The sequence below is a fragment of the Elgaria multicarinata genome, chromosome 1 (assembly GCF_023053635.1).
Source record: "Elgaria multicarinata webbii isolate HBS135686 ecotype San Diego chromosome 1, rElgMul1.1.pri, whole genome shotgun sequence".
NCBI lineage: Eukaryota > Metazoa > Chordata > Lepidosauria > Squamata > Anguidae > Elgaria > Elgaria multicarinata.
This window is the reverse complement of record NC_086171.1, coordinates 66,760,316-66,772,627: the sequence shown is the minus strand read 5'-3', so window position 1 is coordinate 66,772,627 and position 12,312 is coordinate 66,760,316. Positions and strand designations below refer to the sequence as shown.

Sequence of the window (12,312 nt, the reverse complement as noted above, 5' to 3'; positions counted from 1 at the left end):
ACAGATGACTGACTTAATAATAATAGTACTTGCTTTTGAGTGGCTTTTTATTGTAGTTATCTTAGTTAATCACACAGCTTTTAAACAACTAACTTTTTCATTACACAGGATCATCTATCTGATTGGCCTGTGGTCAGCTTCATTTAAAATGGAACCACATGTATTTTTTACGCTTTTAAGGAGACATCCTTTGGTTTGGGGTTTAACAATATTGTCCACTTCAAGATATCAAGCCAGAATTTGCCTGTTCTGAACACAGTGGAATCCTGCATCCTCATTAACCATAAGCTCTGAACAAGTGGAGCATTAAGTAACTTAATGAGCAATCCTATGGTCCCTGGGAGATCGTCCCAGAGACCACAGGGTATTGTGCAGTTTCCCCTCTGAGGTCATAGATGCTTTTATGAAGTCAGGAGGTGAAATCTGAACAGGGATTTTTCCCTCCTGCCCCTCCAACCCATTGCAGCTGCTGTGGAAAGCAATATGATGGCTTCCTCTCCCAAGGTCAATGCTCTGTGTTCAGAGGAGGGCAACGAGGATGATCAGGGGTCTGGAAACAAAACCCTATGAAGAGAGACTGAAACAATTGGGCATGTTTAGGCTGGAGAAGAGAAGAGGGAGACATGATAGCACTCTTCAAATACTTGAAAGGTTGTCACCCAGAGGAAGGCCAGGATCTCTTTTCAATCATCCCAGAGTGCAGGACATGGAATAATGGGCTAACTTACAGGAAGCCAGATTCTGGCTGGACATCAGGAAAAACTTCCTGATTGTTAGAGCAGCATGACAATGGAACCAGTTACCAAGGGAGGTTGTGGGTTCTCCCCCACTAGAGGCATTCAAAAGGCAGCTGGACAACCAACTGTCAGGTATGCTTTCAGGTGGATTCCTGCATTGAGCAGGGAGTTGGACTCAATGGCCTTATAGGTCCCTTCCAACTCTACTATTCTATGATGAAAAGATGCAAATAAGGGGGAAAGGGGTGGGGCAGGAAGCTGCTAAGGCTCTGCAGGATCCTAAAGCCTCCCAAGCTCCCATCCCTGCCGCCATCTTTCAACTCCACTAGACACGCTGCAAAGCACGTCCAATGGAATCTCTGCAGAAAGGAAAATGAAGAGGTAAAGATCCTCCGTCACTCCTCCTGCTCTGCAAAGCATCAAATTTTCAGAGCACTCCGGTGTCAGCACACTCCTTTGACAAGGTAGGATCGCTCTGCCTGGCATCTGAGTCTAAAACATATAGCAAGTTCACAGATAAGCATACATTCATGACCTCTCTCTTTTGCCTACTTAGGAAAACCCAAAACAAAGTTCACCACTGGCTCATCATCTGCCCGTATTTACTAGACACATTTACCACAAAGCCTGACATACTTTGTGGAGGCTCTTTATCTGAAATACATTACACAGGCTGCATGCAGGAAATGGATGTAAGATATATCTGCGAGGAAGGATCGTCCAAAGCATAGCCTTAAATCGTAACACAAACGCTTCAAAACATCCTCTTAGTTCTGCTCACACTACCTGTGAAGGAGATTTAGGCCGTGCTGGTGCTGGAGACGGTGGTGCTGCCAATGTATGATTTGGACTTGCTTCAGGGCTAAGCGGAGGCGAGGCCTCTTCAGGCGGTGATGGAGTAGTTGCAATGCGCAGTGGACCTGAATCACTAGTAGAAGGCAAAACACTATGTTATAGTATTTAAAAAACACCAGCTTAACATATTGAGCTGTTTTTCAGCACCGACAAGAAACATACATGTACATTTCAAAGTACATGGGATGCTGTTCACGAAGGCTCCATTTGATCCATTTATATTATATGTAAAGTAGGTTAAATTCTGGAAACCAATCATATATTTCTCTAAATACTTATTTTATTGGAACTCTGCTTACCAGAAATCTGAAAATGTCTCAATTCTGGGACATCTGGTATTCTCCCCACTCATCTATTATTCTTTGAAGGCACAATGCCATATTTAAAACCATTCCTTATATACAATTGCTTTACATGTAATGAACACCCTTTATGTTCAACAATCCCAGGTGAATTTTGTGAATGCCCCCAAATAGATAATTATGCGCTTTTCATGTGATGCTGAAAATCACACTTAGGTGACTGTTAATATTCAACAGTGCACCTCTGTGCTTTTTTACACTCACAAAATGCATATGGGATGGTTAGCTTTCATATATGACTGTCAATATTCACCAGATTTTGACATTTATTCTAAAATATTTGTCCGTGTGTGTATCAAATGTTATAGCTGTATATACTATAGCCATAGCGTACAATTAACCATAATACATATATCAAAGCTATAATATGTTAAGTAATAACTAGAAGGAACATCTTTAAAAATTGAAACTAATGCAACCTATTGAGCCAGATCCTGAGCGACCATAGTATCATTGTCAAAACTGATGCAATTAAATAACAGAAGCCGGAGAACTCAACATCTAGGAATCATTCTGTTGTATAAGAACAACTAAGATCTACGATTCATAAAAACAACAGTGTTGTATTTTGAAAAGGCAGATGACTATGCGTTCTATAAGCATCTCACTCAATAAGATGAGACGTGGGCTTCAGCACCTTTGTGGAGAACTAAAGTAATACATGATTGAAGTCTAGTCAATCATGTTTCTCTATACTAAAGCAAAGCGACATTATTCTTAAACTAGGATACATCTTAGTGTTCACTCACCACCTCCTTCTGTGGAAATATTTTTTTAAAAAAACACAAAGAAGGAGACATTAACGCATTCTTTCTCATTCGATTTCTCTACAGGTTTTTCAAAGAAAGCACAATTTTCTCAGACTGTGCCAAATGTGCTCCAGTTAACACTTTGGGTGCAAAATGGAGGCATTTTGGGGTGGGGTGGGGTGGGATGAAAGATGGCCTTGAACCTCATTCATTCACCTCCCAGTGTACATGGGCCTTCAAGCTTTCAGCTGCTCCTCTAGCACAACTTTTTTTTGTTTAAACAATCTTCTTCTTGGCCACGTGATACCAGCCAATCTGGAATCATATAGCCAGCATCATAATATCAAAATATCAGTACACAGCAAGTCAGATGTGGCTGTGACAACTTCACAAAGCCAATTCAGAGAAAAGGCAGAAAGCCTTTGAATGGGTGCTGGGAGGTAGCTGTGCTGTAAATACTTTTGCAAACTCCCAATCATCATCATCATCATCATCATCATCATCATCATCATCATCTTTTTATTTGGGAAACAAACGGGCGGGAATCTTTGCAAACTGCTCCATTCATTTTGGTTCAGTTCTAACATTTTCAAATATCCTACAGCTGCCTGTGCAATATAGTATTTAAAAATATCAAAGTCAACTTGCAGGCTCTTGGTTGGATCTATATTTGGGCTGGATCAACTACACTGTTGGAAGTGAACACACATCCCACAGTAAAACTTGCTGTCCCCTGAAAATGCTACACAGTAACCAGGTTCACACAGGTGCAGCTGGTTAGCTTATTAACCAACCCCATGCATGCTGGGCACATTCTGCCTGATTAACCTCGCCCAGCACGGCTTGTAATTACATGAGAACCCGTTGAGGATGGCTGGGGTGATTAACAAACTGCCCAGCATCCACGCTGTATTGTAGGATTGCTGGGTGATTTGTTAACCAACCCAGCCACCTACCCTTGCCGGGTTCGCATGTCATGACAAGTCACACCTGGGGAGAGTAATTAGGGAAATAAGTTGGCATGCAAAGAGGTGGTTAACAAGCCACCATGGCTTATTAACTACTCTTGTGTTGTGTGAACAGGCTCAAACAGTCAGGAGACCTTGGTGAATGTGGTGAGCTGTGGTTTGAGGAAAGGGGGGACCTCAAAAATTGGGTGGGGGAACCTCCCATGAATGAAGCCCTTCATCTTGCGGAAGGCAGGTCCTGGATCCAACCTACTGTGTAGACTATATAGAGATGTCCCCCCGCCCCCGCACACACACACACGAAGCACTGGGGCAAAATTTGGTCCCACAGCACAATGAAGACCAAATAGTCCCCCTTAAGACAATGAACTGTGCCAAGGTCCATTTCCACTTAATTGTAATGAGAATATGAAGGTTCTGAGCACGTGCCACATGAAGCAACTGCATCACAAAATTTGGAGACTTGGGAAATCTGTAGGATAAATGCATTTTGATATGTACATTAGTTTGCAAGGTGCATATCAAGCCATTCACAAAGAATGGATTCCTCAAACGTCTCTTATAAACATCTGATCTGTTTTTGGTGTAACAAGATGCAATTTATTTCTGCAGAATTATTTTTATTTGCCAGCAACTAAAGTCTTCTAACACACAAGCATGCATTTACACAAATGAGGTGAAACACTCATGTTCAATAGTATTTACTCCCAAATTCTGATTCATTTTACTCAGTCCAAATTTACAGGTAAAAGTATTGATGTTGCTAGCTTAGGAGTAAGCAACCTTTTTGGGCCATTGGGCACCTATAGCAATTTGAAAAAAACTGTCCTGGGCACCATCACAAAATGGCTGCCATGGAAGGTGTGGCAAAGACAAATAACCTGTCCAAAAGACTCTGCCTCTTCAATGCATGAGCCCCAACATGCTGAATAACTCATTTGAACCCAGAGTTTCAGCACCAAGAGAAACCTATTTCACCAAAGTCCCAACTGCCAGTAAGAAAATGTGTTAATTAAAAAAAAAAAGTGGGAGAGGTAGGGCATTTTGGTGGGCACCAAAAAAGGTGTCTGGGCAGAAGAGTGCCCATAGGAACCACACTGTCTACCCCTGGCTTTGGGTATGTACATTGCAGTTTGATAGACAATTGTTTACCTGGGTGCTCCTAGAATAGTGAAGGCCTTGTCAGCATGCTGTTCTCCGAGTTTATTCATCACCTCATAAAGTTTATGGCATAGCTGAGAAGACAAAAATGGTCAAAACAAAAGTGTTTTAACCAGATGCTGAAAAGAGAACGAAGTCACCGCTAGAGTCAGGGTGCCAACACAGAGAAGGTCCTCTCCATTGCATAACTCGCAGGCTCTCAAACATCTTCCTCGGTTGTCATAACAATTGCAATGAGTGTATGCAAATAGTTTGCGTACCGATAAACCTAATTTACAGCGCAATCTCATGCATGTTTAGTCAGAAGTAAGTCTCAGTAGGTTTGACTGGACTTACTCCCAGGTCAGTGTGTGCAGGATTGCAAGCATACTCAGATTAAAATGGTACATTGTACACATGGAAAGAAACTTGAACTCAAGACTACCATGTCTACTTTGTAAAGTAGCATTCAAACATCCCCTTGATGATCTAATCTCATAATACCATGAGGAAACGCTTCATAGTAGCTTTACTGAACCACGATCATCCACGAACAGTGTCTTTGCAGAGTACTCATTTATCTTGGCCTCAGAACTCATTTACCCTGTGTCAGGTATCTTCAATACCTAGTGCTGGACACTCAGCAATTTCATTACCACAAGGTCATCTGCCAACTCCCAACGTATCATAGTTATCTTCTCTGATAAACAGTAAGCCACCATTATAATAATGATAACATCACTGTAGTTTCATTCACAAATGCTAATTATAAGAAGAAATGATCATTTTGATAACCAAAAAGGAACAAAGCAGGCAAAGATTAAATGTGCTCATCCCGGCTTCTGTATTTTTAACTTAGTTCAAAGCTTTCACTTGCCTTTCTCCTTCAGTGCATTTCTTTTTACTCACCAAAGTTATTTCTTTGTGAAATTTGGCTTCAAGGCTGGAGATATTTTGGAATGTGTTCACATAAAAGCCAACACGTCTAAGTGGGAATGACAAAGTAAAGATGAAAAGGAAGTAAAGAGAATATATATATATATATATATATATATATATATATATATATATATATATTCATTCTTCTAAAGCCAGAACAACATATTATTTTTCCCTATGGCTTTGAAATATTCCAAACCCACCCACCCCCGAAAATACACCCAAGAAAATTATTCTATGCAGAGACAATGCTTTATTCTTATGCATAGCATTCATCCTGAAAATGTAAGAAGGGACCTTGTAGATATATCGTGTAAAGGGTAACAAAGCAAACCTCATCCCCATTTCCAGTGTGATGTTAATCTAAGCTCCCTTTAAACAGCAGCAGTATGGCCACCTCTTTTCCATGGTGCAATACCATACCTGTCAGATTGCACGATGGACTGAATGTCAGTGAAGCAACCGTGCAAGCCCAAGGTTTACTCCTACGGCTCTACCACTTGTAGCATATGTATGCTGGATCCATGAGTGAATAGGGCTGCTCACAAATAACGCAGCAAATCTTGGGTTCATTAACTCACAATTAACTCACATGCCGGGCACATTCCGCAAACTTTTTGAACAAACTAACCATTAACAGTAGGTTAACTGAGTTGTTTAACCCATGATTAACCTATAGTGTCCAGGTTCAGACATCTTGTAGCAATATCCGATTGGCTGATTAGGAGCTGAATATTCAAAGTGGCCACAGAATGCAGTCGGCATGCTATTATGTGTGAACTGGGTTAAGCAGGTCTAAGATGTAGATTGCATCTTTAGAGGGATTCCTCAGGTCCCAACAAAGAGAATATCAAGATTCAATTTGTCTAGAAGTAACCACACCAGTTTGTCTAGAAGTAACCACATCAAATGTGGTGTGTTTCTGCTAATTGAAAAAAGACTGTTGCGTTAGTAACTAAAGCTACTCAAGTCTCATTGGAGTTCTGCAAAGATATGATAACTTAGCTTCTCTAGGCCAGCCTCCTCCAACATCCTCCAGATGTTTTGGACTAAACTTCCATCGTCCATGACTATTGCCCATGCAGGCTGGTTGGAGTTGGAGTTCAAAATATCTGGAGGGCACCAGGCTTGGGAAGAGCTGCTCAAGGCTTTTATGAAAAGTTGGAGTATACCTACCTTGACCATAAAGATGGCAGCTCTTCTTGCAAATCGATGTTAAAATCTTCAAATACTTTTTGTGCTTTCTGAAACTCTTCTTCTGCCTAGATCAAAACCAAATGAACTGGTTTTCAAACAAATTTATTATCATCATTTATATCCCACTTTTTTTCCTCCAAGGAACCCAACGTGACGTACATAATCCCCCTTCTCTCCATTTTATCCTCACAACAGCAGCCCTGTGAGGTAGGTTGGGCTGAAAGTTTGTGACTGGCCCAAAGACACCCAGTAGGGCCACAGCTAGACCTAAGGTTTATCCTGGGATCATCCAGGGTTCGCCCCTGAGCACTGGATCCCCTGTGTGTCACCTAGATGAACAGGTTTGACCCCTGGACGATCCAGGGATAAACCTTAGGTCTAGCTATGGCCTGGGTTTCCATGGCCGAGTGGGGACTAGAACCCAGATCTCCTGACTTCCAGTCCAACACTTTAGCTGCTACACTACACTGGCTTGCCAAAATGCAGTAGATGATAGAATAGGCAACTTCAGGTGGGTTTCCTTAGGGTTGGCATTCTTTTGAGGCCAACTGGGAAATAGTTGGCCTCAAAAGCAGTCAAGAAGATAAGGCAGTCTGAGAGCACAGCCTGCATTGTGTGGCAAAGGGTATATGTCACTGGAAAACACCAACCTTGTCTTCTAAGGGAGGTCTGACTCACATTACAAGCATGGTTTTAGATGCAGAAATCACAGCCCCAGGCTGCATGTGGTATGACCATCAATGCACTGTAGCCTGGCAGGTTTTGGATAAACACTGTTTGGTGACCCACCTTTGACATTCAATGAGCTTTATGGCTGAGGGAAGTCATAAAAAAACAGAGGATTCAGCAAGCACTTGGCAGGGTGCAATTTCACTCACACTCAGCAATTCTGAATGTATAGCTGTATCTTACCTTGGAAATTCTGCCTTCATCTTTTCTCTTTGAACTCTGCAAGGCTTCCAAGTGATGTCTCGCACTGTCATAGTCCACCAGCTTCCTGCTCCGCTTTGCAATACGATTCTGTAAACAGAGATTACCCAGATCAAAACCCACAATTCTTCTTAGGCAGCCAAGGTGTTTATGATGCAGCTTTTAATTAAGGTTCTTCCCTAAAAGAAATTGTTCCCAAATTTCTTTGTCCCATCACTTTAAAACTAAACTTTGCCTAATATCAATACATGGGTAGTAGTAGTTATTTTTAACTGAAAAGAAAAAGAAAACACACAGTTTCAAACTTCACATAGCTTTATTTTATGAAAATCTGAAACTTAATTCCTAAATTTCTTACCAGATTCACTGAATATATAACTTAGAATATGCTGTCACATCATTTATTTAAAGCTTATAAAACATTCTCAACAGATAAAAATCTGCTCCATCATTGACTTTATTTTAAGTGATTTGTATTAATAAACAAAGTTCATATTATGTTAAAGACAACAGACAGAGATGACCCTCTCTGGACTAGGGCTGTAACCATCAAATCCCATTTTGACAAATGTTTGGGGTTGGTTAATTAATAAAGCAGTCTGACATCAGCCCCAGATGGACTTTATGTTAAGGAGATGTGTAGCCTATTTTGCTAGTACCAAGGTTTAACTTTAGTCACTATATGTCAAGATTCTGCCCAGGAATCTGTTTTCCATGAAGAAGTTATAGTACCTCCAACAACACTGTAGTAGTACTAGTAATAGCAACAACAGCAACAACAACAACAATAATTCTCTTTCTACAGAAAAAAATATCAATACAGTAACATACATAAAAATATACAAAAACAATCAAGAGATTATAAACATTCCAAAAACATTCCCACAGTTAAACTCAAGCAGTTAAAATCTTCAAAATAGTGGGAGGGGAAATTCGTCGGCTGGAATAGAGAGGAAAGATATTTACCTGGGAATATTTCTCTTCCCCCCCCTTACACTCACCATCTGGGTTCAAGTCGGAGAGTTTACAAGGAAAACATGTTACGCAAGGAAAATGAAATAAAAATTCATGTGTACTAATCTATGTGCCAGGGGAGCATACTGGCCAGCACTAATATAGCTGCCAGAGAAACACTGAGTGGGGTTTGGCAGACCAGTGTTTGGAAGTAATCCCAGTAGTTCAAATGTATTTTCTACTACCAGTTTAAATTCCATGAATGCCCTTTAGGAAAACTTTCAAAATGCAAAGAATTCAAAATGGTGTTAATCCAGATAGCTACTATGCAAAAATATTATTGGATAGTCCATGGGCATGGCTAGATGGGGCAATATGCCGGTGATTGCCCTGGGATCATCCCTGTGCGTCCACAGGGCATCCCGGGAGCAGGGAGGGAAGATCCCTCCCTTGGCCTGGGATATCGCCCTACAGTTTAATTCCAATTTTTCTGCGGTCTCGGGATGATCCCGAGACCGTGGAATGTGTGGCCTGCCGTCACTGTTTTGTAACCGTGAGGAGTAACCGCGAGGAGCCGGGAACCGGGCACGGAGCTCCTCAGGAGCTCTGTGCCCATCAGGGGTGGGGTGGGGGGAGGTTTGAGCACTGTCATTTGAGTGCTCGTGCACTCCTTTTCCTTTAAAAAAAATCCAAAATGGTGGCCGTGATGTCACAAGCCACATGTACATGAGGGCAACGATCTCACAATCATAAAATCGTGAGATCGGCGCCCTACACCCCCTCGTCTAGCCATGCCCCTAGAGAACTATGGAACTGTGACCAAGCTAATAACTATTTAGACCAAACCCTATATTAAAGAAGCATCTTCCATTCTCAAGTGTCCAAAGAGAGGAGTGTGTATATTTGCCTTCCCCTATCTGGTGCCCTCCAGCTGTCTTGAACTGCAACTCCCATAGTTTCCAGTTAGCATACTAACATTCAAGCGTGGGTTAGTATGGATCAAGTGATAACTGACTGATTATTGAACAGGTGATAATTGTGAGCCAGTTAGGATTAGTTCAGAGGGCCATAAATGTAGGAATACTGTATGTGTGGTGGATGAATGGAGTATCCCTCCTCTCTTTTTGATGTGGAAGGGTCACAGGAACTGAGCAAACACGTGCTTATGGTTATACATGCCTATGACTGATGCCCATGTTATGTTTGTATGCACAGTGGTGGGTGCATACACAGCCTCAGACACTCCTCTCCCCCAAGTATAATATCTCTATTGGCAACAATGTACCTTTATATCAGGAAACTGTCCCAGATATGTGTCCAAGGTCAGCAATGACCCATCTACCAACTTTTGATGGAAATCTTCCCAAAGCACATCACATTTCTGTAGAAAGAGATAAAACACAGCAAAAATGTATCATCCCCTCCAAAATAATAAACACCCATATCCAAAAATAGGCATATTTCCTTGAAAAGGACCATAAAACAGGACATACAAATAGACCTTAGGATGAATCCTATGCATGTTTAGACAGAAAAAAAACACACACACACACACACAATTCCTAACATACCCCAGTTGACATAGCTGGCTGGAACATGCTGGGAGTTGTAGGACTTTTTTCTGTCTACACGTGCATAGGGTTGCACCCTTAATCACCTTGATTTTAATGGAATTTGCTCCCATTTGTGCATTTTAGATACTCACAATTCCAGTATGTTTCACCTACTGCTTTTTCTTAGCGGCTGATCAGATGTTACTATTACCTGGGGTGGATCTACACAGTGTCGTGAAGGCGTCATGAAGGCACTTGCGTGCTCCTGCAGGGCACCCTGAAACACCTTGTGTAGATCCTGCCCAGAAGAGACGGAGGAGGAGGCAGCGGCGGCGGCCCTGCATCGCCCCTCGTGGGGACAGGGCGAAAAGTTTCCAGGCTCGGCGCGTCCTTGCTGCCGCCGCTGCCCACCTCCCCGCCGGCCTACTACTGCTGACGAAAGAGCCACCCGGGTCAGAGAGCTCGGCGGAAGAAGGCAGGGCGGCGGCTTCTTCCACCGAGCTCTCCGACCCGGGTGGCTCTTTCGCCGGCAGCAGGAGGCCGGTGGGGAGGTGGGCGGCGGCAGCAGCGGCGGCAAGGATGCGCTGAGCCCGGAAACTTTTCGCCCCATCCCCGCGAGGGGCGATGCGGGGCCGCCGCCGCCGCTGCCTCCTCCTCCGTCTCTTCTGGGCAGGATCTACACAAGGAGTTTCGGGGCGCCCTGCAGGCGCAAGCAAGCGCCTTCACGACGCCTTCACAACGCTGTGTAGATCCGCCCCTAAAGTCAAAAGAGTGACAGTAGAAGCAAATCTTCTCTAGTGCCTTTCCCATCATCCCCCTTACTATACATAAAGCTTAGCATTCAAGTTTACCTGTTCTCTATTTATTAATGGTTGGAATAATCCTAACTCCACCATCTTGTCCTACACACACTGCCTTTCCCTCCTGGCGAAGGACTGAATCGTGAGGAGAACCTCACATTCAGATGAAGACACTATGGCCAGACCCAAGGTCACATTTTTCAGGTGCTAAGGGAAACACTGGATACAACTGCATCACATTATTACTGCATCAATCTTATGTAAGTAAAAGTACGCTTGACCACAAGAGTTGTTATCTGAAGAGCTCCAAAATAAGCACATCGTGAGGACACAGGAAAATGACGTATTATGTCAGAACAATATACTGTCCCAGTAATGTATTGAATTATTAAATTTTACTGTGTTAAATCAGGGATAGGCAATGTGGTGCCAAGGGCGACCAATGTGCCCCCTCCCAGACACCTTTCTTGGTGCCACTGCAACATCCTTATACCTCCCAATCTTTATTTTTAAAATACTTCTACATTTTCTACTGGCAGCATAGGTCCTACGCATGGAGAATGCCTGTTTAGGATTAATGTATGTACCTGGTTTGAAGGATGCTCCCTCTGCTAGTTATACAGAATGTGCTTTTTCAGCCACAGAGGTCTTTGACTCTGAAAAAGGAAGTGTGAATCACCCCAATACTGTAACACTAATGACCAGAGAGCCTTCCTTATCTTGACCGCTGACCCTTCAAGCCTCAACACTGACTAGAAGTAGCTCTCCAGGGTTTCAGACAGGAGTTCTTCCAGCTGTACCCTGGTGATTGAACCTGGAAACTTCTGCATGAAGCCGATGTTCTGTCACTGTGCTACAGCCCTTGACTTGGAAGATAAATCAATGGGACAGACATCTGGTAGGGATGTACAACTTTTGTAAAATCCATTCTATCTCTGTGTCATGAATTAATTGTCAGGTTCCTTTCATTCTGTCATCCACTCATTGACAGAATTGGATTTTTTCCCCCAATTTCCCACATTTACACAAATTCACATTTGTGCAAATTTCCACTTGCGAAAATGCACAAATCCTCCACCACCGAATGCACATTTTCATACTTTAGCTTATGGAGAAAATGCACATTTT

At 42.6% G+C, this 12,312-nt stretch overlaps 1 protein-coding gene across 2 annotated transcripts in view; it reads right to left on the bottom strand.

Moving 5' to 3' along the window:
• Positions 1-12,312, bottom strand: part of AMPH (amphiphysin) — a 109,647-nt gene that overhangs the window by 29,626 nt on the left and 67,709 nt on the right. For both annotated transcript variants that reach the window (XM_063129598.1, XM_063129608.1), the window contains exons 5-10: positions 10,117-10,212; positions 7,860-7,967; positions 6,927-7,012; positions 5,721-5,796; positions 4,824-4,906; positions 1,524-1,665 (exon numbers count right to left, since the gene is read on the bottom strand). In XM_063129598.1, the coding sequence (XP_062985668.1) occupies positions 1,524-1,665; positions 4,824-4,906; positions 5,721-5,796; positions 6,927-7,012; positions 7,860-7,967; positions 10,117-10,212 (591 nt within the window). The remainder of the gene's footprint in view (positions 1-1,523; positions 1,666-4,823; positions 4,907-5,720; positions 5,797-6,926; positions 7,013-7,859; positions 7,968-10,116; positions 10,213-12,312) is intronic.